Below are 27,492 nucleotides of genomic sequence, written 5' to 3'. Positions count from 1 at the left end.
AGAATTAAAGTTCAGTGTGACAAATCTCTATGTAGAGTCATTGGTAATGATTTAAAATAAAAAGATAATAGTTAAATATCATAACCGTGTGTTCAAAATCTAGAAGAAGTTTATTTAAGAAATACAGGGGGCTTCCCTGGTGGCGCAGTGGTTGAGAGTCCGCCTGCCGATGCAGGGGACACGGGTTCGTGTCCCGGTCCGGGAAGATCCCACGTGCCGCGGAGCGGCTGGGCCCGTGAGCCATGGCCGCTGAGCCTGCGCGTCTGGAGCCTGTGCTCCGCAACGGGAGGGGCCACAACAGTGAGAGGCCCATGTACCGCAAAAAAAAAAATAAATAAAAAAATAAACAATAATAGTAATCCATATTCAGCAGCTCCTGTGGAATTTAGAAACGTAAATATTTAAAGTTGCTGCATTCATCTTTTATTATGTGATCTTTTAGATAAAAAATATGCTACAGAGAGGAATTCTGTATTAAATGGAAGACTAGACTAACTTTAAGAATCCTCCATTCAAATTCAAAAAAAGATAGCCGTATTAATTGAAATTCCTATCATGTCTTCCTTAATTTAAAATACCCACACAGTACAGTCATGCTACTAGTATTAAAATACTGTTCTAATAATGATATGTCTCCAGAATATCTGTGCCTTTTAATAAATTAACAGAAAACAATATATTGTGATTAGGAGATCAGTGGTATGTTGACTTAACATCTTAAAAAACATACTGTGGCACAGAGGGGTGTGATCTTACTTCTATATGTAGTTCCGTGTTTCACAGGTACGGTTTCTGGCTGTGTTCTGGTTAAGTGAACCAGCTGACCTTTAGGGCTTTTCAAGCTCAGGGATTCTGTGAAAAGCTGCTATTTACTCTTCTTGGTGTCTGTGGAGTGATCTGTATAATAAAGGGGTGCAGTAGCGTGGCCAGTAGAAGAGGCAGGTCACCTCCAGATGACTTCTCTTTAGCTTTGTCAGTTATTGCGCTTAGATGAATATTGATGTGATCTTCTGATACGGTGAGGATTCGTAGGACTTAAATTTGTTTCCTAAAATTAAAATCTGAGCCCCCCAGGCAACTTCGTTTTTGGCCTCGCCACGTGGCTCACAGGATCTTAGTTCCTCGACCAGGAATCAACTCGGGCCCTTGGCACTGAAAGCACGGAGTCCTAACCACTGGACTGCCAGGGAATTCCCCCCAGACAACTTTTTTTTTTTTTTTTCCGGTACGCGGGCCTCTCGCTGCCGTGGCCTCTCCCATTGCGGAGCACAGGCTCCGGACGCGCAGGCTCAGCGGCCATGGCTCACGGGCCCAGCCGCTCTGCGGCATGTGGGATCTTCCCGGACCGGCGTACGAACCCGTGTCCCCTGCATCGGCAGGCGGACGCTCAACCACTGCGCCACCAGGGAAGCCCCCACCCAGACAACTTTTTAACCAGAGTTTTGTTATCCCAAAGTGAGTTCACCGCAGAGTATTCCTTTGGGTATTGAAGCCCGATCATTTTATACCTGTGGGAAGAGAAAGCTGAAGGCTGGCTTGTCTGTTCTGACTTCTGCTTTTATGCTATTGCTCAGTCCATGTTTTCCTGCAGACCAGAGCCACGTGAACACTGTCGCTTTTTAAATAGACTCTTAAAGAAGGAGGTTGTATCATTTTGTTCAAATGACTTGTGTTGTAGAAGTAGAATCATCTCATTCACTTATTCAACAAGTGTTCATTGAGTGCCTACTGTGTGCCAAGCTCTGTTTTCATCAGTCCCTTGGGCTTCCCTCCAGCTTCAACAGGCTGCTAGGGCATCCCCGGTGCTTTAGATGGCCCAGCAAGCCCACATGGTCAGGAACCAGCTCCTTTTCTGATACCCTGTTCTAAATTACCCTGCCTGCCCTGCTCCAACAGAGACTGTATCAGTCTGACAGGGAAGAGTCCAGTGGCTTAATGAGACATGAGGCCAGATAAAGAGCTTCCAATCTGTGATGAGACAGTAGGATGATACCTACCCGGATTTGGAGAAGTCACAGTGTGTTTCCCTCAACACACTTCCTGCAGAGTCTCAGAAAGCAAGGGGAAGTAGAAGTAAACCAAAATAGTCAGCAGTGGCAACAAAAAACTTTCTAACAATCTCTGCTTGATAGGGTCAGTAATATTGGAAATTGGAGAATCTCATCAGATGTGCTAAACCCACAAGAGTAGGTATACTTTTCATTTCAGGGAAATAAAACTAACATTTAGGCTTCCCAAGTATCTTTTTTCAAAGCAGTGGAGCAAATTTCAAGAAATTAAGTAAATGTCAATATTTTCAATGATTCTTTGATTGTAGATAGTCTTTTCTTCCCATGAGGTTTCATATCTGTTATCTTTGCCTTTTAACACACAATAATTATACAGGTTTTAATTTTTTGAAGAAAATTCTGAATATAAAGTGAGATCTCACAATTCAGTCAATAAATAATATTTGGAAAATTGTTGGAAAGTTCCATTTTATATTTCTCAGTGTAGGTTGCAATCATAAAAAAATGTGCCACAGGACAGTTCACTTTTGGCAACTCAAAGAGTTTCTTCAAAATTATTTTTGGAAATGGCACATCTACCCCCAGGAACTTTTTTCGAGAGATACTTAGGAATTATTAATTCATAAACTAAAAAACTTTAAAATATGGGGAGATAGACACATGCATATACACAGACATTACTTCCAAAGAGAATTTAGAATTTCCAACAACAGAAGTATATAAGTATTATCATATAATGGACCCTTAGGAAAGAAATTTAGATTTCTTAAGTTATTGCCATAGGCAGTGTTAAAATTTGTATTCGTGTATATGTATTTATGTTACTAACATGAATGTATAGATATCATTATATAACATTTATCAGGTTGTTTTTTTTTCTTTTCCATTATGGTTTATTACAGGATATTGAATATATTTAGTTCCCTGTGCTGTACAGTAGGACCTTGTGTTTATCCATTACATGTATAATGGTTTGCATCTGCTAATCCCACACTTCCAGTCCATCCCTCCCCTCCTCTCCCCACACCTTGGCAACCACAAGTCTGTTCTCTATGTCTGTGAGTCTGTTTCTGTTTCTTAGATAACTTCATTTGTGTCGTATTTTAGATTCCACATATAAGTGATAATCATATGGTATTTGTCTTTCTCTTTCTGACTTACTTTGCTTAGTATAGTAATCTCTCTACGTCCATCCATGTTGCTGCAAATGGCACTATTTCGTTCTTTTTTATGGCTGAGAGGTATTCCATTATATATATGTACCACATCTTCTTTATCCATTTATCTGTTGATGGACGTTTAGGTGGTTTCCATGTCTTGGCTATTGTACATTGTGCCATTATGAACATAGGGGTGCATGTATCAGGTTGCTTTTTTAAATAAAAAAGGTTGAGAAAGATCAAAAATCTCCCTGCCCAGATAACCACTGTTGACATTCTTAAGGTAAAACTGAAGTACATATAATATTAGACAATCCCCAATTAATTAAAGGCATTACATGGGAAATAAAACAACCCCCTGTTCTCCTCCCACTTCTTTCTGCCAGCCCATTTCACTAAGGGTATCCACTGTTAAGTTTCTTATAATGCCTTGTAGGAAAAAAAAAAAATAGATTTTAAACTGAGAAACAACATGCGAGTCACATTAAATGTGTTAACAGCTCGTGCCTGGAGATGACTTCACTCTGGACCTTCAAGATGAAAACACTAACAGAAAAGTCCCAGTGCAGGTGACAAGCAGCAAATGGGTAGAACAAAGAAGAGGGAGGTCAAATCAACTCAAGCAGGACATGGTGACGAGAGGACAGATAGCTGCTGCTGCCCACAAGGGTGAGGGAGGAGACTGCAGAGCCAAAAGGTTATCCTGGTAGATGACCCGGTACCGGTCCCTCCAGGTGTTGTTGAGACACGATAGTCCTGAAGCAGAACAGGTAGTTCCATTATGTTCTGAACAATTGCAGAGAAGTACAGAATATGGAAAACAAATTTGGGGATGCATCAATTAGCTGGAAAACGCCTCTTTTTGGAACACTTACTGGAAAAAACATTGAATAAATGAGTTGTTTTTGGATTGAGAACAAGATCAGAATTTGCCCTTTGATATCCAAAGACCTCATTCCACTTTTCTTTAATTCGAAGTCACGTTTACTGCAGCCCTTTGTAGGGGAGCAGGATGGTGGTGCATCTTTGCCCAGCCCGGGCTCTGGAGTTGGGCCTGGGTTAGGGTCCTGCTTCCGTCACTGCCTTGCTGGATGACCCAGTGAGGCCACTTCACCACTCGCCTGTAAAGACAGAGGAAGAGCAGCTGCTTCAAGGGCAGTTACCTGTCGCATAGTAAGGGCTCGAGGGCACGACCTACGGGGTGGGGGGTGGGGTCCTGGTGGTGGCGTCATTATGTGTTTTCCTCAGGTACCTCTTTGGTTTCCAGAATCAAACAGATGAACCTACTTAACACCTCTGTCTTTTCTTTGCTTAACAATGACATCTGACAATCTGAAACCCCCTGTTTGCGCTCCAGCCCTGGACGCGGTAAAGCTTGACCTCTCTGGCCAGGCTAGAACCAGGTCTGTTTCAGGGGCTTCAGGTACAGCCTGCTTCCTTTCCCCTCTTGTGGCACCAAGATGTATGTTTCTAATGAGTAGACCTGAGCCCTCTTGCTGTCTGTCACTCATGTCTGTGAGGTACCAAAGTGTCACCAGGCGGGGTCCAGCTTCGTCCTGTCTTCTCCGGGTCGCTGAATGACGTCAAGGCGACCCCCTTCCTGTGGCCACAGCACCGGGCTTCCCAAAGGCTTTGCCCTTCCCACTTCCCTGAGCCAGGCCTCCCACCAGCGACCCCCAGACTCCCTAGCCTCCTGAACGTTTTGCCTTTGGCCGTCCTGTGTCCAAATCCCCCAGCTGGTCTCAGGTTTATGGGGGTTCTGCCCGACTATTTAGGAATACAGCCCAACCCCTGTTCTTGCTTCCCACTGAGTTTAATGAGAGAACAGTCATGAAAATACATGAGGCATAGTAGGAACTTAATAAATATTCTTCCCCTTCCTCCTTTCCTCTCTCCCAGCCACTCTGTGGTCAGGGTCCCCACTGATGCCTGTGAAGCTCATTCAGTCCACTCAGGTGCTTGACAGATAACCTCCATTGACACGTAGCACAGGGGACCCAGAAGTTTTATTGAATCTTTCAGAGAAGGACAGAGAGTGAAGGAAGGATTTAATATACCCAGACACAGCCATAGCTAGTCCAAGGAGTCCCTTTGTGCATGTTAGAAAAAGGTATGTTCCCGTCCTGCGCAGATGGAGCTTGCACCAGGGCGTGCGTCCGAATCCGCAGGCGCTCCCAGGCGTGGCGTACGTGGTGGTCCTGGGCTCAGAGCCAATTAGCCCAGGTCTGTGGGTGGTCACCGGGCAGTGCAGCCAGTGGAAGGACAGGCCAGCAGGAGAGCACTGGCAGGTCTGTGACCACAGGACTGCCTGTGAACCCACCTGCTCTAGATTTGGAAGTGCCCAGCGTGCTGGTTAATGGTCTGGGTCTGCGCAGCGCGTAGCAGATGCCGGGAGTCACGCTGAGCCCTTTACACACGCGACCCACCTAGGACACACAGCGCACGTGAAGTGGATGCTTCCCTTGTGGATGAGAACTGGGCCTGTGGAGGGTCAGTGACTAGTTCAAGCTAGATACCAGCTGAGCTCAGACTCCAGCGCAGGTGCTGACTCAGCAGGTATTGCTTTGAGGAATTGTGCTTTGCCAAGTGTCTCTCAAATCTATCACCCCAGCTTTAGTTGAAGCCTTATAATCTCTTGCATGGGCCAGTGCAGGGCATGCCTCGTTCAGCCAAGCTCCTGTAAAACTCAGGCTACTTTCCTGCTTAACATCTTTAAAAAAACTCCCATCGCTACTGACAAGAGAAAGGCCAGACCCCTTCACGTGAGAACAAGCTGCTCTTCTTGGTCTAGCTGGCCCTATTTTTAGAGCCCCACCTTCCCTCTTGCCTCCCTCCCCCAGAGCTGGATGACCAAGAGAAAAAGCAGCTCACATTTGGGGTACTGGCAACTTTTAGGAAGAATTTGATTCCCTCCTCCCCACCCCAGCCCACCCCGAGAAAACCATTGATGTAATCATCAAATGAAACAGAAGCACTCTGTTGAACTTAATCCTATTTTGTTTACACTGGTATTGGTGTCATTTTCGATTCCATATGGATGGCAGGAAGCGCTGAAGGATTAATCAGGCTTTGTCTGAACTCGATGTTCCCAGGAGTCTAACTGCCTCGTAAATACCATGTTTTCTGCCCCCAAATGACCTTCCCTGAGCCATGACCCCCACCACTGCCCACTCCTCAGATTTCAAGATGTCGCTCACAACTCTGATGGCCTGAGACAGGATTGGATGGCCCCTCTTTTGTGCTTCCAGAGTCCCGCTGTTCATACTTCAGTGTTTGCTTTTACCACCTGGGGTTGTAGGTCAGTCAGTGCAGGTACAAATCTGTGTTTCCCTTGTGCTGCTGTTTTAGGAGCTTCTCACGAGCTCCTGTGGTCATCCCCCCATCCTCAGCGCTGGGCAGAGTTTCCAGAGACATTTCCTCAGATCAGTCTGCATAGGGCTTGTTCCCCGATGTTTGGTTATGAAAGGAAGACTGGGCATGCCTGAGGTGGCTTGAGAATAGGTCTGTATTTAGTATATTCAAGAGTGCCTTACCATATAACGGTAATTAATTGTCTTGGGTCAGGACTTTGGAGAATTCGGGTAGGAAGCTTTTGGGGAAGTGCCCTCAGGGTCAATACGTGGGGAGTCAAAGAAGCAGTGTTGCCCTCAGTTGTCTGTTTTGAGACAAGGGGGCCAGACTTTGTCCTCTGTCCACCCAAACCAGTCACTGGATTGGAGCTGTTCCCCGGGGAAGGGGCATGATCTTGGGCAAAGCAGCTCTCCTCGGCTGGGGCTGTTTCCAGAGAGGAAGCCGTGAGAGCCAGTGGCAGCCCACGCTTCCTGCATCTGGGAGAACAAGTGCCTCGGTCCCGAAGCGGGGATCTCGGCAGGGCTCCGCAGGCTCCTCTAGGAATGAGCATCGGGTTTTGGTGCAACACAAGAAATGGTTAATGTTGTTCCTGTCAGTTAAAAACTTTCAAAGGTTTACAAGAGTATCAGGGCTACTGTGCAGTTTATGGGCTACAGGCGTGTTGACAGTCCTGACTCCTCAGCTTGGGAGCTGTCCGGGTGAGGCCCGGGTGATGGAATGTCTCAGGCCTGGAAAGGGCGGGAAGTCTGACAGTCCTTTCTTCTGTCTCACGTGCTGGTGACTCTGTCTTCTTAAGGTCTAAATGTCTACGGTCCCAAAGGGCACAAAAATGTTAGCTAATTTCTGTAATTGAGGGGAAATGTATTTTGTACAGGGGTTTTATACAAGATACAGGCCAAGTAGTACTGTATAATACTACCGCCAATTTGGAATTTGATCATTCAGAGGTAAATTCTGATAAGAACTGGCTTAGTGTTATCTCTGAAAAGGTAGTTTGCCCAGGAGAATAATAGCTACAAAAGAAACTTAGGGAGAACAAGACACTTTTAAGTTCTTTCTGGATTGGATAACTGGATACTAAATCTCACCCAGTAAATAACTGATGAGCTAATTTATTAAAGCAGGTATTCGAAAGATCTCTCCTAGATATGTCATTAGCTTATTTTGTTATGATGGTTACTTTACGTAACAGCCTGCGTGTTGTGAAAAACATTTGGAAATTTAGACTGTTAAGTGGTTTATACCTGTCCTGTCCAGTGTGGTGTCCGCTAGCCACACAGGACCTTGGAGTGCTTGAAATATATGCTTTTTTTTTTTTCCATTTTGGAAGAAAGATGGGGGCAAAAGTTGTTATAGTCCACAGAATTCTAACTTTTTCCAGCAGTATAATAAAATTCAAATGATTCTACCTGGAATTTTAGATTAACTCAGAATCTGAACTATAATGTCAAATGTTCAGGAGTCTAGAGATCGTAAGTAGAGAAATACTTCTGAAATACTTAAGAAATAATAGTGAGCATTTCCCACTATTGTAACAGTTTTGTGAATCAAAAGTCTGACTGAGGCCTCAGCAAGCTAAAACCAAGGTGTCAGGAGGCTCTAGGGGAGAATCATCTGTGCTGTTGGCAGAATTCACTTCCTTGTGACTGTAGAACCGAGGTCCCCATGTCTTCACTGGCCGTCATCTGAGGCCCATTGCCATCTCTAGAGGAGCCACACTGACTCACGTCCCTGCCTCCACGTTCAAAGCCGACACCACCAGGTCAGCTCCCTCTCCTGCTTCAGCTGCCTTCTTTATCTTTTTCTTTTTCTTTTTTGCGGTACGCGGGCCTCTCACTGTTGCGGCCTCTGTTGCGGCCTCTCCCGTTGCAGAGCACAGGCTCCGGACGCGCAGGCTCAGCGGCCATGGCTCACGGGCCCAGCCGCTCCGGGGCATGCGGGATCTTCCCGGACCGGGGCACGAACCCGTGTCCCCTGCATCGGCAGGCGGACTCTCAACCACTGCGCCACCAGGGAAGCCCTGCCTTTTTTTTCTTTAGTCACAGCTCTGACTCCTTCTTCTACTTTCCTGTTTCACTGTAAGGACTCGTGTTCACACTAACCCACCATGATCACCCAGGATACTCTTCCCATCTTAAGGTTCTTTAAATCACACCTGCAAAGTCTCTTTCGCCACATAAAGTAGCATATTCATAGGCTCTAGAGATTAAGGGCATAGGCATTATTCCACCTGCCATATAATATGGCTTTTGGGGGAAAGATATGAATGATCAAAATTGACCCGAGTAAAAGTAGGAAACTTTAATAGAGGAATTAACATAGAAAAAAATCCAAAGAGCCGCTAGAGTAGTACCTTTCAAAAGTCACCAGCACCAGAGTTATAGGTGAATGATCCAGATTTTGAAGGGACAGATAAATTCAGTTGTACAAACTTAGAAAAAGATGGAAGTTTTTTCATTTCATTTTGTGAAGAAAACCATGTTCTCGTGAATCAAAATGCTTTGGCTTCTTAGATTTCTTTTTTTCTGTGTACTTTTAAAAGTAAATTGAAACTCAAAACTGAGCAAACGTTCCTTTTGTTTTAGCTTTATCTTCCGCCACCCCAAGGCAATAAAAGCTTCTTAAGGAGTAGAGTTTGAAGGAGCAAGGAGAAAATGTTCATAAAAGGAAAAAGAAAAACCTAGGTTTATAATCAACACTTAAGTTGTTTTTCACTTTATCATCTTGGGTGAGAAATGCCTTCCTAAGTAGGACCCTAAAAACAGAAGCCATAAAGGTAAATGTAGACATACACAGACATATATACAAAGGGCTATGTTCTAGAATTTAGGAGGAACTCCCCTAAATCAGTTTTTTTAAATGAAATTAACAGAGACAATTCACAGAGGATCTTCAGATGGCCCATATTATTATGTTAAGAGATATTGTTTAAAAAGATATTCAGGGCTTCCCTGGTGGCGCAGCGGTTGAGAGTCCGCCTGCCAATGCAGGGGACACGGGTTCGTGCCCCAGTCCGGGAAGATCCCACATGCCGGGGAGCGGCTGGGCCCGTGAGCCATGGCCGCTGAGCCTGCGTGTCCGGAGCCTGTGCTCCGCAACAGGAGAGGCCACAACACTGAGAGGCCCGCGTACCGCACACACACACAAAAAAGATATTCAGCCTCACTAGTTATCAAGAAACTTCAAGCTAACATAATGAAGTCTTCCTTCCATCAGATTAACCAAATAAGTAAGTAGATAAAGATATCATACATCATATTACATTTACACTTATATGTAAATGTATATTACACACATATATGTCTGTTAAAATCCTAGGAGGAAGCAATTTGGAATCATCTAAATTTAAAATGTACATACCATTAAACATAGCAGTTCCATGTATATAAATTTATCTTACAGAAATAGCCAACTGTACCTAAAGGTGTACCTCTCCAGAGCTTTGTCATTTTGTTTGCAAAGGCAAAAAATTAGAAAAATCCCAATTATTCAGGAGCGCTACAAAATTTCTTTCTTCACATTCCTTAAAAAAGATAAGGCAGATTTTTATATAAATGAAAGACAAATTTTCATGATCAAGTCCAAAAAACATGTTACAGAGGGATGTACTTTTGGAATAACAGAATAAGGACCTCTGAAAAATCTGTTTCTCCATAAAAGTAACAAGAAGAATGGCAAGAATGCCAAAATCAACTTGTTCAGAACTCTGAAAATTAATCAAAGGATTGAGTCCATTTGAGGAGCATCAATTCAAGAAAAAAATGGCTGAATCTCAGTAACAACCGTGAGAAATGAAATATTTTCCTGCTATATCAATAAACAGAGGATGTCACAGTCATCAAGGATCGCAGCCCTACACCATGAGCCGAGAAAACTCAGGGCTGAAAAGAATACCGGCCATCTAGCAGCCATCAGACTGCAGTCACTCCCTGCGGTGAGCCCTGAGGAAACTCAGGATGTGTCAGGATGCTGGCTGCAGATAGCTGAGGTGCATATCAAAGGAATGATTTCAGTGAGCCCAGACTCTTGCATCTTCCCATGTATAGAAGAGCGATAGATGCCTTAACTTGAGATATCTGGTTTTCTTTACTTAACAATAATCTTTTCATGTTCAGACTACCTGCCCTTTGTTACAGAACTCCTGTATAACCTGCCCCCCCCCACCGCCGCCCCCCTCCCCGCTCACCTCCTCAGAGCAGCTTCTCAGAGCTATCTGAAAACGCTGTCTCCCGGGGCTGCAGTCCTCATTTTGCCCCAAATAAAACTTAACTCGCAGCTCTCACGTTGTCCATATACATTTGTTTAAGTCAACGACAGCATGCTTTGTAACATTTTAACTTTCCCTGTTTCCACCCTCTCTCCCCAGCTCTGCCATAGCCTTTGATAAACAGCAGCCTCTCAACCGCTGGAGGAAAAAGAATGAATTTGGAGCACCCTAAAAGTCCCATCCCCAGTAAATGTCAGTAGTTGACATGTGCAGCAGCACTCTCAAAAAACCTCTTTCTTAGGGCTTGTCTTTATTGGACTTTAATCAGAACTCACTAAGGGAGAAACCCTATCCACAGAGCATCCATTGAAAATAATCAGTGGCAGTTACTTGACATCGCAGCTGCCCAAGGCAGAAATGGAGCAAACAAGAGGCTAAGCGAAAACTTAACAGGAAAATAGGAGGCTAGCAAAAAGCTTAAAAGGAAAATCTAAGGAATGAGATGTCCATCGGGGGTTTTGAAAAGCTCCAATATATTTCTGGGAATCGAGAAGGCCACACACATGCAAGATTATACACATGCCCAGGGAAGATTTTAAAAGGGTTTAATCTGTCAACTCTGGATGAACTTGAGGCTCTGCATAGACAAGAATGAAAGCTAGAGCAGAACTGTAGACTGCCTGCTGAGCACTGAAGGCATGCCCGAAGACACACGCGTACAGAGCCCCCTGCAGAGGCTCAGAGACTGACTGGTTCAAGGCATTTAAGGAAGGGAAACTTCTGTCTCTTAACTGACCACTAAGCTAACCGAGCAGAGACTTCAGGGGCACACAACAGCAAAGAATATAGACTTTACAGAATTAGTTTAGGGAAGTCACTAAAAAACAAAACAAACAGCAAGAAAAACAAATCTGGGGGTTGGGATGGGATCTCATGTGCAGAGCTGCCACATTATTTTATTAAAATGGCCAGTTTTCAATAAAAAGTCTAAGACGTACAAAGAAACAGGAAAGTATGGCCCATATTATTGGGAATAAAGCAATCAATACACACTGCTCCTGAGGAAGCAGAGACATTTACTTGACTAACTAGATCAGTAAGCTATTAAGTCAGCTATTACAAATATCTTGAAAAAGTTCAAACTGTGTCTGAAGATCTACAGGAATGTGTGAGACCAGTTTCTCACCAAATAGAGAATATCAATAAAGCGATAGGATTTTTTTTTTTTTTTGAAGAACCAAATAGCTATTCTGGAGTTGAAATACAATAACTCAAATGAAAATTTCACTATAGAGGATCAACAGTAGATTTGAGCTTACAGAAGAGAGAATCATAACTTAAAGATATGTCAATTGAGATGATCTGATTCGAAAAGCAGAAAGACAAAAGAATGAAATAAAATGAACAGAGTCTCAAAGACTTGCAGAATACCATCAAATATACCAACATACAGATGATGGGAATTCCAGGAGAGAAGAGAGAGAAAGGTGCGGAAGGAATATCTGAAGAAGTGCTGGCAGAAGTATTCCACAACTTTATGAAAAACATTAGTCTGTGTATCCAAGAAGCTCCGTTAACTCCAAACAGGGTAAACTCAAAGAGATCCACACCTAGACACAGCATGGACAAACTGCTAAAAGCCAACAACAAAGAGAGAAACTTGAAAGCAGAAAGAGAAAAACAATTCACAATATACTAGGGAACCTCAATAAGATTAACAGCTGACTTGTCATAAAAAATCATGGAGTCCAGAAGGCAGTAGGATGATATATTCAATAATTCTATATCTAGTAAAACTATCCTTCAAAAAGAAAGGAGAAATTAAGACAGTCACATAAACAAAAACAGAATCCAATGCTAGCAAATCTGCCCTGTAAAACATAATAAATGGAGTCCTGCGGGCTGAAATGAAGGGATACTATAAGTGAATTCAGATCCACACAAAGAAAAAGAGCACCGATAAAGGTAACTACATAGGTAAATATAAAATACAGTATAAATGTATTTTGTTTATGTCTTATTAACAGAGCAGTACTACCCAAATTGATCTATATATTCATCACAATCACCCTCAAAATCTCAGGTGTCTTTTTGGGAGAAACTGACAAGGTGATCATAAAATTCACCTGGAAATGCAAAATACCCCTAAAGGCAAAAAAACAGTCTTGAAAAAGAACAAAATTGGAGAACTCATACTCCATGATTTCAAAACTTACTATGTAGCTACAGTAATCAAGACAGTGTGGTACTGTCATAAAGATAGGCATGTGTAAATGGAATAGAGTTGAGAGCATAGAAATAAACCCTTACATTTGTGGTAAGTCGATTTTCAACAAGGGTACCAAGACCATTCAGTGGGGAAATAGTCTTTTCTAGAAATAGTACTGGGAAAACTAGATCTCTGCATGAAAAAGAATGAAGTGGAACTACTTCCTCACATTATATACAAAAATTAACTCAAAATGGACCAGACTTAAATGCAAGAGCTAAAACTATAACACTCTTAAAAGAAAATGTAGGAGTAAATCTTTGTAATTAGGCAATATCTTCTTAGATATATTGCGCAAGCAACAAAAGAAAAAATAGGTAAATCCATCAGAATTAAAAACTTTTTGGTTTCAAAGGATACCATTAAAGTGAAAAGGCAGTACACAGAATGGGAGAATTCTTTGCAAATCATATCTCTGAAATAGAATATATGAAGAATCCTTACAGCTTAACCATAAAAAGACAAATAACCCAGTGTTAAAAATGGGCAAAAGATTTGAATAGGTGTTTCTCCACAGAAGATATACAACTATCTAATAAGCACATGAACGCAACATCGTTAGTCATTTGCATTGGTAAATTGCAAATAAAAATCACAGTGAGATACCACTTCATACCCACTAGGGTGGCTAAAATAAGAAACAGCCAAAAATATGTGTTGACAAGGATGTGGAGAAACTGGAACCCTCATAGGATGCTGATGGAAATGTTAAAATGGTGTAGTTATTTTCAAAACCAGTTTGGCAGTTTCTCAAAATGTTCAACACAGACTTACCATATTGACCCAGCAGTTTCACTCCTAGGTACTGACCCAAGAGAAATGAAAACATAGGTCCACACAAAAGTTTATACACGACCGTTTGTGGTACAAACATAATAATAATAGCCAAGAAATGGATACAAGCTATAAATGTCCATCAACTGATGAGTGGATAAGCAAAATGTGGTCTATCCATACAACAGAGTATTATTTGGCAGTAAAAAGGAATGAAGTACTGACACAGACTACAGCGTGAATGCACCTTGTAAACATTGTGCCAACTGATAGAAGCCAGGCACAAAAGACCACATATTGTATAATTCCATTTATATGACATTTCTAGAAAAGGCAGAGCCATAGAGACAGAAAGTAGATTAGTGGTAGCCAGGGGGTATTGGGAGGAACTGCTAATGGGCACAGGTTTGGGTTTTTTGGTGATAAAAATGTTCTAAAATTAGATGGTGATAGTTGAGAATCTCTGTGAATATACTAAAAACCGCTGAATTATACACTTTTAAAAGGTGAGTTTTATGGTATGTGAATTATATCTCAATAAATCTGTTATTTTTTTTTGTAAAGGCAATTTTCACATTTAGTCTGTTTACAATAAAAATGTATTTACGAATTAGTGGCATAATTTTAAAAAGAGGAAATAAATAGGTGGTTCCTGAGGTCTTTTTCAGCTCCAGCGTTCTAGGACCCTCTACCAGTGAGCTTGTCGCCATGCAGCATAGCCCAGGGAAGTTATGACCTAGAGCCTGCAGGTGGGTGGGAGACAGACAGAGGCAGAGGAGGGAAGAAGGGAAGGTGTGGGGGACTTAGACAGTCTAGACCCTGAAGTCAACATCAGATGCTTCTATGGCCTGCGACTCTGCTGCCCCTCCTTTCCCAACCTCAAGACCTCCTCTGTCCTCCTCAGGGCTCAGCTCTGACATCACCCACTGCAGGTTGGATTCTCCAGGAAGCAGACCCTGAGACGGAGTTAGAAGTACACAAGGCTTACAGGGGACTAACATCTGTGAAAGGAAAAGGGGAGGGGCTGGAACTAAGAAGGGGGGTGTCATCAGACTGCGATGCAGACCTCGCGGAGGTCTCTGGAGGCTCAGCAGGAAGCCTTGAGGCTGAGTTCCTAGTAGAAGAGCCCTGTGTCGTCAGGTGGAAATGGGTCGGCCCTTTACTGCTGGTCGCTGACTGACAGTCACGTGTGAAAACTGACTTTATAAAAGTAACAGCTTTATTGAGGTATAATTCATATGCCATCAAATTTACTTTTCTTTAAGTGTATCATTCAGTGGTTTTTAGCATATTCACAGAGATGCTCACCTCATACCACTATCTGACACTTGGAGTTAAACTTGACCCTTCTCATTCCTTCTCATTCCTGGATTCGTCAGTAAATCTCATCAGTTTTGTATAGAATCTGACCTCTTCTCACCACCAAGCTGTGATCATTCTGCTGACTTGGATTTTTGCAATGGCAAAAATTGTTTCCCCTCTTTTTTTGCTCTCTGCCAACCCTAAACTGTTCCCAATGCAGCAGTCAGAGGGATCCTTTTAAAATTAAGTCAAATCATGTCACTCTCCTGCTCAAGTCCTCTAGCAGCTTCTACTGGCTTCGCTTCTCAGAGGAAAAGTCATCAAAATTGTCTACAATTCCTCACCTGACGTGATGCCCCCAGACCCCACCTGCTCCCCCCATTCTTAGCTTTAGCCACACTGGCCACTCTGCTGTTCTTCAGAACCACTAAGGTCCTGCTTGGGGCCTTGGTACTTGCTGTCCCTTCATATTGTCTGCAAAGCTGGTATTTTACCTTCTTCAAGTTTTTGCCCAGATGTCCTGCACCTCATTTCTCAGTGACACCTTCCCTGGCCATCCTATTTCAAACTGCACACCTTCCTCCGACACTGACAATCCCCTTTCCTGCTTTCTTTTTCCCCACGGTGTTTACTACCATCTAAAATCATATATATTTTATGAATGTATGTGTCTGTCTCCCCTCACTAGAAACTGAATGCCTTGAGGGATGGGAGTTTAGATGGCTCAGTTTCCAGTCTCCCTGCCCCGCTAAGTGATACTTACTAGGCGCTCAGTTACTATGGGTGAATGAATGAATAACTGAATGCACACCAGGTGCTGCGCTAGGTCCTTAAATCCTCATAACAACCTTCCGGAAATGTCCCCATCGTATACGTGAGACCTGCGTGGGTCTGGCCGCAGCCAATTCTGTTCACCTATCTTCTGCGCCGTGCTGCCCTCCCAGCAGGCCTTCCTAGAGCCCTTGCTCCTGTCTAAGGGAGCTTTGTGGCTCCAGAACCTCTCAGTGCAAAAGGCACTGCAGGGAGTCACAGATGCACCCACTCTGATGTGGGGACCAGTCTTGGATGTAGCCCTTGAGCCAGCACCTTGTCCCATTTCCAGATGCTTCTACTATGGCCTGGGGGTAGCGGTGTATCTGTTCTTCAATTATTGAAAAGGAAAGGGTTGCTTTTGAAAAGCTGGTGAAGGATTTAGGGGGTTTTTTGGTATATATTAATAATATAATGTGCCATATAATTGTTTCTGGCTTCTGTTATTAAGGATGATTCTATTAGTGGGGGAAAATCCAGTCATTTCACCTGTGATTTCTGAAAATTGGATTTTTTCGTTTTTTGATATGCGTACCACACTTGGACCAGTGTAGTTTAAATAACGCGCAGAAAACTATAGCACTACTTCATTGTTTTAAAAAATCGACAGCTATTCTGATACATAAAAATACATGCATCTTAACACTCCACAGTGTCATCATGTTGACAGTGTGAATAAAGAAGTATTCTAATTGATCATTTATTAAAAGCAGTAAATTCAGTAGCAGTGAAAGAGTCTGGTGTCTCATTATTGCTACTTAATTTTTCTTACAGGACAAAGCTCCAAAAACATCCGTTCATCTCCAAGCATTGAGAGTTTGCCTGGAGGAAGAGAGTTCACTGGCTCCCCACCTTCATCTGCTACTAAAAAGGATTCCTTTTTCAGCAACATCTCCCGTTCACGCTCACACAGCAAAACTATGGGCAGAAAAGAATCTGTAAGTATTTTAAGGACGGTTTTCTTTTTATCCTACATTTTCCTCTAGAATGCTGCATTTGTGAAAGCCTCTCTTCGTGCCTAGTTTTATAAAGTTCTTAAAATTTTTATGGACTAAAATGAACTATTTCATCAGAAGTATTTTTATTATTATAATTTAGTAATATTTTAACGCTCTGATCTATATTACACTGGGGTGGGGGTGAGGGGAAGTAGCATCAATTAAAATAAGTTGAATCCCACATCTTCATCCTTTTTTTCCTCTACAAATGCCTTTGTCAAAGCCTGTACTGTCTTCTAAAATGCTAAGAAATAGCATTATACCAAACCATAGAATAAGACACTTAAACCAAGCTGTTTTTTTCAGCTTTAAGTATTTCTTGAAAATGAAAAACAGCTATTTTACCAATTGTTTTAAAAAGCTGTACAGATTACCTTTAAATTATGGTGTATTGATAGCTGCTGTCTAAGATCCTTTGTATACATTACTCAAAAGGACACAGCTAACGCATATCAACTACAATACTTAAAAAATCTCATTGTTTCTGAAAAAATGTTTAAGTCACCTTCACAAGAGATAAAACATTTAGTCACACTTTATAGCTATTTCAACCCAGTATTCTAATATGAAGAATTCATCTGCCCACTGGAAGAGGCTGTAAATGCAAGGTCTTACAGCCAAGGACTAGCTGTTGCTGAAACAGTGCTAAGATGGAGGGGTGGGCTGTACAACCTTTGAGGGATAATTATTTAAGGTACATAGGCCAGATAACAGCATGGTATCTATCTGCGTGACTGTATGACACTCAGCTTCCTGGTGCTTCCGCCACCTCATCTGCAAGTTAAACAACATACTTTGCCCTCTGAAGGGAAGAGTTCACCACATACTCTCTCGGGGCGCTTTCCACGTGTAGGAACCGTGCTTCTCTAATTTGTAGAAGAGCAGAGTGGAACTTGCATTTGCAAATGGCAGCTTTAATGCAAGCAGTTAGCTCTGCTGCCTCCTAAACTCCACTCCAGGAACAGTTAAGGTCATTTCAGATAAACCCTAGAGGAATAAGGAAACAGGAGAGACCATAGCCGCTAGCTTTTTGTTACTTGGAAAGCAGATGTTAATTGGAAGCTAACATAGCGGCCTAAGAAAGCTGTGCATGCTAAGCCAGCAGTAGGGAAAAACCAAGAAGCAACCTGAGTGAGATGGTAAAACCCTCTAGAAGCTCAGGAACTGGAAACGGGGTGAAGGTGGAGCTGAAGACATGAGGACTGGTTAGAAGTTTCTTCAAAAAGCGGATAGATTCCCATCCTCACTCTGGCAGAAGACTGGAGGTTTAATTCTCTGGGAAGTGCGAAACAGAATGTCTCTGGACTGAGAGAGATCAGGAATATTCGGGTATGAGACCACCCTCCTGGAAAAGGGTGTTGAATATATTTAAATACTGAATTGAGATCCCCAGGCCCCACCCCACTTGCTTCCCAGAACACCAGTAAGTATGTCCCTTCAGGCAGGAGATTGGAAGGGTTTTCTCTAGGCAGAAGTCACAAATTTAAAAAACCTTAGGGGTTCTCCAGGGAAATAGCCAGTTCACTTTACAGTGAACTCAACCATCACAGGCCCATCTAAGCACAGAAATTTCTCTTAACTTGTAGTTCACACTATTTTATATGAACAAGACAGGCAAGAATCACCAGATACTAGAGGAGAGCATCTAATAGTGACAGACAGGCAGAAACAAATAGATAAAAAGCAACTGGGAAGAAACAAGTCTTTGCAGGAGAACGCTTCAGAAAAAAATATTCATCCAGAGAATAACAACAACAACAAAAGCTACTGGAAATTAAAAGATGACATCTGAAATGTAAAACTCAATAGAATAGTTGGAAGATAAAATGGAGGAAACCTCCCCAGAAAATAGGATACAAGACAGAAATGGAAGGTAAGAGAAATAAATATAATAAATAAAAAAAAATTAGAGAACCAGCCCAGGAGGTTCAAAATCTAAAAAAAACAGGAGTTGCAGAAAGAGGGAACAGAGAAAGTGACAGGAAGGAAATAATCAAAAATATAATTCAGTTAGTTTTTCCACTAATGAAAGACCTGAGTTTTCAGATTGAAAAAGGTCATAGAAGGTCCCACGTGAATAAAAACAAACCCACACCCAGATACACCACCGAAAAGGCTGAGAACCCTGGGAACAGAGATATCCTACAAACATGTAGAGTTGGGGAAAAATAAAGATTTCCAACAAAGGGTGAGGAATTACAATAGCTACAAATTTCACATGGCAACACCAGAAGTAAGACAATGGAGGAGAAATTCCTTCAAAGTTCTGAGGGGAAATTACTTCCAGCCTAGATTCAGTCCCTAGCTAAGCTAATTATGTGTGAGGGCCACTTTCAGACATTCAAGATTCAAAAAATGTATTCACATGCGCCCATTCTCAGAATCCACTGGAGGATGTGCTCTACAAAAATGAGGACAGGTACCAAGGATAAAGAATACATGAGAACAGAAAATAGAGCAACCAGAGTGAGACAAAAGGATTCCTCAGAAGGGTAATGCAGGGAATCCCGGAGTATACAAAGCATGACTGTTTAGCAGATCCAAAGAGCAGCAGCCAGCCCGGACTGGAGCAACTCAAAAGGTTCCAGACAGTTTTCTCTAAAAAGACGAAATTGGAAGAATGACTCGTATATTTGGACAAATCGAGAAATTTACACAGCTACAGGTGAGTTTAGGTTTGAATTAGTGATAACTTTTTAAAAATGAAGGCATTAAAACACAGGACAGCTATATGCCAATAAAAATGAAAAAAACAAAAAACACAGGACAAGGTAACTCCAAAGAAAAACCAAGGGTGTATAGGAAAACACAGAAAGGTATTGATAAACCCTGTCACTGAGCCAGGCCTGGAATTTACATAAACATTATGATGTAAGTCTGTTGACTGTTAATGGTGATAAAAATCCATTGAGAAAGGTGGGTGGGGAACTGTGTTTGCTTGGGGAGGGGAAGGGGTAGGTGGTGGTCAGAAGAGCCGCATCTTCATCTTCTTTCCTGGAAAATCAGCGAATAATACTCTAGAAAAATCAAGAGGTGGCAATATAAGCTAGAGCTATAAAGGTGAGAAAAAAAGCACGCGTAAAAGAGTTGAAAGTGGTTGCTAGAGCAGGAAGCAGAGGGTGGGGCTGTGTGAACTGCTTTTCATAAGAAGCCTCGTAGAACCATTGGACTCTTTTCAGCGTTACATATGTAACTCAGATTAAAAATAATAACTAAAAATCTCAACAAAAATAGGATGTATTGGCATAATAAATTAGTAGAGGAGCTGTCTGCCTGTACAAAGAGCATGTCTCTGAAGAACCAGAGTAAGGAATAACAAGTGAGAAAGCAGACGGAGACAGGTCTGATTTGCGTTCTGTCCTCTTCTGGTGCCATATGGGTTAGCCTACAGCACCAACTAATTACTTTTCTTTATGGTGCTACTGTAACTTAAAGCTGAGCAAAAATAGAAACAGCGTACGTAGACCTGCTGTGAACCCAGAAACAGAATGCCCAACTCTTATTCAAAATTTAGTGTATTGCCTAAGTTGTGGGAAGTAAGTAGACAGAACTTTTCAAGAGAAAGTGCACAGTTTTCCGAGTTACAGGTTATTATTTTAGGAAATAATTTATCGTGGTCAGTGCTCTTTGCCACATCATTCCAGTTCTGCGCCACTCTGGGCACTGGATGGGATTGCACCCCCACCCCCACCCCCCCGTCCCCTGGGACCCGTTGGAGCTGTGTGGCCTGTTGTGTCCCGTGAGTTGGGAACGGCAGTGGCAGGCATGTGTTGCCACTGCAGGGTTTTCCACAGCCCTCTCCTTCCTTCTGGCACGGTGAGCAGAACCCACATGTCAGCCCATGATAGACGTGGAGCCTGAGTGAGAAACAAGCCTTTATTGAGTTAAGCTGAGATTGTTGCTTTGCACAGCGTAATGCACAGTTGGAAATGTTCAGGCCCAGAGCTGAGATTCATCCTCCCATGGGACCACCAGAGTGGTCCCGGTGGCACCAGAGCCTGTGACGAGGCACCGACCATCCTGGCGCCCACTTTGCTTTCATTTCCAGCCCCATTTAGTGTGATACAGGGGTTTTCCATGTCCTTAGAAAAGTTCAAGGTAATTTTTCATTAACATCATCATCATCACCAGTTTCTCACGCAGCAGGTGGCCAGAAACTGAAGAAAGGACATCTGTTGCTTTGGGTCCCTAGTGCCTTAAACTGTATGATGCCTTTCAGATTTCAAGACTCAGCTGATCTTTTAAAGTATCCCGGGGTTAAGAAATGGTTGATGTCAGTTAACAAAAGGCTGAAATAGCAGTTGAAAACAGACATTAAAACAAAAGTAACCGGGCTTCCCTGGTGGCGCAGTGGTTGAGAGTCCACCTGCCGATGCAGGGGACATGGGTTCGTGCCCTGGTCCGGGAAGATCCCACATGCCGCGGAGCGGCTGCGCCCGTGAGCCATGGCCGCTGAGCCTGCGTGTCTGGAGCCTGTGCTCCGCAACGGGAGAGGCCACAACAGTGAGAGACCTGCGTACTGCAAAAAAAAAACAAAAACAAACAAACAACAACAAAAAAAGTAACCTAGTAAGTCGCTATCAACCTAAAAGTGGTGAAATCTGCTTATAATGTGTCTAATCTTATCATTGAGAAACAATTTTTTTCAACATCAATATAGGTATGATGTATTTTGGACAAGAATCACGTATTAGGTCATAGAACTTATTTCCTCTCACTATTGCCTTTTATGGATCATAGAAAGGCTTTCTGTAATCCACAGGCTACCTTTTTTAAATGAAGGTGTATCACATTTACTCCGGGTAATGCCCCCGATCTGGTTGTATAATAGAAGAACACAAAACTCAGCTAAGACTATAGAGAGGTAACAAATTAAGCTTTGTGCGATGTGTTTATAAAAGACACTGTTTTCTGAAATGCAAGCAAATGAAATGAAATGCAAGGAAGTTTTAAGAATTGACCTTACTTCTTTATCAGTGGTAGTATTGTTTTGAGGATTGGTATTTTTTCATGAAGATGATTTTCCCTCTGCTTTGTTTCCCAAAAGAGTCTTTAGGGCTCACCTAATTCCATCCAGGTTTTAATCAAGCTCTGATTTTTCAGTCTTGAGGAAGTTGGCAATTTTGATACTTAAGTTTTCATGCTTTATTTCACATAGTAATATAAATGACATCCAGTACTTAGTTTTCTAGAAATCTATTTTAGTTGGTCATTCATCTGACTGCTAAATAAATTTTAACTTGTTTTAGCATCATTAGTCATGTTCTATGATTGTTGCCAAGTCGTTTTCCGAGAATATATTTGCTAAGGTTAAAGATAGGGACTATAAGAAAGACTCTAAAATTGATTTGTGTAGGTGAATGAGTTCTAATCTTTAAGCACATTAGCCAACTAAACGACCTTTTCTGAATTCCTGATGAACTGCAAGACATTATGCTATGCTTTGTGATATTTACATACCAATCTCCAAAGATCTAAACTTATAAATGGTTCAGAATCCTCTCTAAACCACAGGAAATCAAAATTATCTGAGCTGAAAGTCCCTGCATAAGACAGAGTGTGTAATGAACTACCCACCACCTGCGGATTCGCAGCACCACTGGGGGTGCCACCCTGTGTCTTTGTGACCCCCGCACGCACTCATCTTTCTCCTACAGTAGTTTGAACATATGCCTTTGTCATACTAATAGGATTTATTTTTATAGTATTCGTTGATCTCTCCTTTATCACAACAAATACCTGATCACATCATCTCAGGTCATGTTCTAGTAATTGGAATTCAAGACGTATCCATATAAGACATATGAGAGCAGTCCCAATGAAGGTGCTTACAGTGAAATTGGGGAGGGGAGAACACATCAAAAGTTAAGTAATAATTACACTAAATAAAAATATAACTCATCGGCAGGAGAGGCATAAGATGGTTTAATGCTATCCAACAGTAAAGACAGTAACTAATATGGATTCAAAAGATAGACCACCATGGGCTTTATTGGTCCAGACAAGCTTCGTGTGAGAGATTAGACTTGAACCACAGACATATTTCTTCTTCCACCAACTGCAACCATTGTTTTCCCTCATGAAGACCCCGAGACTTCCTAGGAGAGACGGTGGGGGGTGGATATTGAACAGGCGGTCAGCAGAGCCTGCCATAGCTGTTCTCTCCTCCCTCACGTCCTCTGACAGAGTGTAAGATAGTTGGGCTTATATCAAGTTGCTTTTGGTAAGAGTAAGAGAAATTACTGTCTCAAATGAGGAAGTTTGTTGCTTATTATCTAAAATAACAAGAGTCCCGAGAGAGGCAGGTGTGGAGTTGGATGATTCAGCACTGGGGTCACCAACTTTCCATTCGGCCACCTCAGTGTGTTGGCTTTGTCCTCAACGCGCTCCCGGTCCCGCCATTTTTCTCAAGAAGGCTGCCACAGAACCCAGCAGGTGTCCTGTCGCCCCTACCCCCTCACACGCACACAGCGTCTTCTAGGGAAGTCTGTTTGGAAGTTCCCCGGCAGGCTTTCCCTCCCGTCTCATCGGTTGGGCAGAATTAAATCCCATGCCCACTGTAAACCCAGTCAGCCAGGGGAAAGGTTTAGAGAAGTCCACGGCGGTGGGGAAAGGTGGTAGGAGGGGGTGACCAGACACTTTGATGGGCCAATTATCCCTGAAGTATTAATTGCCGAAACGGTTCATCTAATCCTTCCCTAAAACATTTACGTTTGAAAAGAGCCAGTTCTGTTGTATCAGTGATGTTTTAGTTGTAGATTTTCAGGCAGCTTGAGTTGGACTGGTAGTTGGAAGAGGGAAATTGAGCAGTGGCCTTCCCAGTAGGTCAGAATTTTCCTGGCTATATGATTTTTCTCTTCAGTCAGTGATGTATACTTCCTAAGAAGGTATATTATGTGGAAAGTATTGATTATAATGGATTTTTTATGGGCTTCTGCATGGAATTGAAAACTGGCATCTAGAGTGTATCTAATTACAGGACTTTTTTCAAATAATATATAATTGTAATCTCTCATTTAATCAGTAATACTAATGATAACTGGATTAAAATACAGTCCTATTGAAAATACATTCCTATTTAAGATAGTTTATTGAAATGAATAGATATAAAATGAATTTAAGTATCAGTTTTTCTGGCTTCTTTTTTAAGTCTCACGATAGGGATTTTAATTTAAGGCCAAAATGAACTCAGATAGTTGATCCATGATATTTAGTTGTCATTTGGTGTCATATGAATCGTGCTCACATACCAAACAAGTCTTTCTGCCAGTGTGTCAGCTCGGGGTCAGGGAAGATGGACCATATCTTTGTAGGAGTGTCCCATCCTTCTCTCTCTCTCTTCTTGCCTTACCCAGTCCATGTAATATCATTGCAAAGAAATGTGAACGTCAGGGGGAACGTCATAAAGAACGCTCTGTTGTCGACAGCTTATAGGATGACAATATTAATTTAACTTCCGCTAAACAGGTTTTATAACCAACTTTTAACATCTTTATGCATCAATAAATTTATTTTTAACCAAAACATCTGAGGAGCCTCTGAAAACAGAACGACAGGGAGTGGAGTGCTGAACCTTGACTCAATGCCCATTTTAGGGCAGTGAAGATGTTGCCCTTTGGGGTTGAATGAGATGCTTGTCCCCTCGTGCTGGGCCTCTTCCCCCATCATTTGTCTTCAGCCCCATAATCTCCATAAAATGCCAAGATGCCAGACCAGACCATGCTGATCACTGCCCCAGAGGCAGAAACAATGGTTTGGGGAGAGCTCAAGTGAAGCAATTAGAAATATTTAGAATCCCTGGCCAGAAATTCCTGTGGGTTTGAATTATCCCGAATTAAATGTGTCATTGATAGCATTTGCTTCCTTCCAATGGCCTTTCTTGAAACTTGACATTTATTTCACCTTTTAATTCCACGTTACCTTAGGGACAGTAATTTGTGCCCCGAAGTGCACATGTGCATGGCAGGGAAGGAAGTGAGGGCTTCCCATTGTCCCGTGCAGACGGCAGTCAGCCAAGGCCAGAGGCCAAACTGAGGAGACTGTTGGGTGGTCCTCCTTTTCTGCCTCCATGGCACCCCCAGCGCCTCCTACCCAGCGCCATCCTGCTTTTAAGTCTTCTAACCCTAACATCTCATCATTTATCCTTTGAAACACCTATGTTTACTTTTCCAGGATGCTGTGTTTTTAATCCACTAGGCTTTACTCCCACAAAGAATGGCTTTGCTCCTGTCGTAGGAACTCTAGGCCTACTGAGCCAAGGCGCAGGGGAATCTTTGTCAGGCGGCCTGCCCCTTGCCTTGAAACCTTCAGGCCGAGTCACGCCTTTCTGGTTGCTCCTTGTGCCAGAGCTGCTGTACCCAGAGGGTCAGTCAGAGGCCTGGGCGCCTTTTTCCTTCCCTCAGCCCTGCTATCTTCCCCCCAGTGTTTTGCTCCGAGATGCCCATGTGTCAGGCATTCATGGATCGGTGTGAGTACTGGGAAGCTCACGCCTCCCGCAGCGGAGAAGGGAGCAGTGACAGGCATCGCCAGTGCAGCCTGGGCACTGCTCACGAGAGCCCCGCGGAGGGCAGGTGGGTGCCAAACCCAGCCTGGGCGAGGCTCACCAAGCAGCGAGGCTCACCAAGCAGCAAGCCTGAGTTGGGGGCCGTTTCTTTCTCTGCTCAAAGGTAGTATCCATTCCCCAAGTCCTGTACCCAAAGGAGGTGACTTCTTTCCTAATTAACTTAAAAGCATGTCTGAGGTTAGTAAAGGCCCCAAGAGGGAGTTGCCATTGTTGGAAAGATTCAGAATCTTTCTGTACTGTGGCAGTGATGATTAAAAAAACATGGATGGTACCAGGAAAACCTGCTAGCAATGACACAAATAACTAATAATAAGATGAGAAAAGAAAAATAAAATTCATTTGACCATAAAAATAATAATAAACATAATCATTTACACAGAGAGTTCACCATTCATGCTTTATTAAGCCTCTTAATAAGCATGTCTGTCATTACAAATGCACCTGATTAACTGTCGTAACTTTGATTAGATTAGTAAACTTTGCTCATATACGCTTGACCTTCGTCTGAGGTGTTTGCTTGTGAGGTACAGCTGGTCACGAGCAACTTTTTAAAATATGTGAAAAAAACAACCACTAAGACGGCTCCCAGCCCTGACATTACAGTGTGGCCGAAGGATTTACAAAGCCTTGACTGTATGGATCACCAGAAGGTAATATAGTCCAGTTCCCAAGCTTCCTTTTTATCTAAGATGATGGCAAAGCCACTCCTCCTTTCCTTCAGAATCGTTACCAACTTAGTACAGTTCCGTCGATAGCCTCATCATTTCTAGTCAAAACGGCACGTTCCAAAGTTACCTAGGTCAGTTGATAGAAACTTTAACAGCAGTAACTCAAAGCATGATGATTGTAATAAGCCAAGAACAAATTAGCTTTATATTAAATTCTAAAAAGTTATGGGCTACCTTGGAAAATGAGAGAAAAGGGTAAAGAAGTGTTTCAGCTGGAAAAGTACTTATGAAAGGGGCCACTCCTCCCCCACCCCCATCATTTACTCGTAGACCCCTGACTAGACTGATTCCTGCTTTTCTTGGTCATATTTCCCAATTGTTTTTTCACCTTTGATGTTCTTACTGTTCTGCTTTAACACTTCTTTTACCTCGTTCCTTCGTCTGGAGCATATTCCTTTGCCATTTCATTTTGTTTAAGTCTCTATTTGTATTTTTATGTATATAGTAGGGGCTAGTTACGTTTCTTGACCTTGCAGAAGTGGCCCTCTGTCGGGGATGTCCTGTTTCCCAGCAGTACGCTCCCCTTTCATCACCCAAGGACCAGGGACCAGCTGGTCCCAGGGTAGTGTCTGGCCTGCATTCGTGGACTCTGTCTGCAGGCTGCAGGATCACAGTTTTCTTGTTTCTGGTGTCTGCCCCCAGGTGGGTGAGGCTGGTCTAGAGGCCTGTGCAGGCTTCCTGGCAGGAGGAGCCAGTGCCTGCCCACTGGTGGGTGGAGCTGGTTCCTGGCCCTCTCGGGGGCAGGGCCGTGTCAAGGGGTGTGTTTAGAGGGGGCCGTGGGTTCAGGAGGACTTAGGCAGGCAGCCTGTCTCCTGATGCGTAGGGCTGTGTTCCCCCCTGTTGTTTGGCTTGAGGTGTCCCAGCACTGGAGCCCACAGGCTGTTGGCTGGAGCCAGGTCTTGGAACTAATGACCCAAGCAAGATGTCACCCTCCAGCGAGAGTCCACGAAGATGAATACTCCCCGATATATCTGCCACCAATTTTTATGCCCCCAGGTTGAGCCACAGCTGCCCCCCGCCTCCCCAGGAGACCCTCTGAGACCCTCACGTAGGTCTGGCCCAGGTTCCTGTGAAGTAACTGCTTTTGCCCTGGATCCCAGTGGGCACGAGACCTTGTGTGCGCCCTCCAAGAGTGGAGTCTCTGTTTCCCCCAGTCCTGTGGAGCTCCTGCAGTCAAGCCCCGCTGGCCTTCAAGGCCAGATGCTCTGGGGGTCCTCCTCCCGATGCGAGACCCCCAGGTAGAACTGTAAACAAGGTCATGAAAGTTTGCAACACCTACCTGAGTTCTTTCATGTGTCCCCTCTGATATCTCAAGGATTCC

The 27,492-nt window shown here is 43.1% G+C and overlaps 1 protein-coding gene across 8 annotated transcripts in view; it reads left to right on the top strand.

The window, feature by feature from the left end:
• TBC1D5 (TBC1 domain family member 5) overlaps positions 1-27,492 on the top strand; it is a 540,605-nt gene that overhangs the window by 460,617 nt on the left and 52,496 nt on the right. For all 8 annotated transcript variants that reach the window (XM_029214159.1, XM_029214153.1, XM_029214160.1 and 5 more), the window contains one exon: positions 16,657-16,820. In XM_029214159.1, coding sequence (XP_029069992.1) covers positions 16,657-16,820 — 164 coding nt within the window. The remainder of the gene's footprint in view (positions 1-16,656; positions 16,821-27,492) is intronic.

Source organism: Monodon monoceros, unplaced genomic scaffold (genome assembly GCF_005190385.1).
Source record: "Monodon monoceros isolate NGI ecotype Baffin Bay Population unplaced genomic scaffold, NGI_Narwhal_1 Super_Scaffold_11, whole genome shotgun sequence".
NCBI classification, from domain to species: Eukaryota; Metazoa; Chordata; class Mammalia; order Artiodactyla; family Monodontidae; genus Monodon; species Monodon monoceros.
Note: the sequence above shows the minus strand (reverse complement) of the source record. Positions and strands in the feature narration are given on the sequence as shown.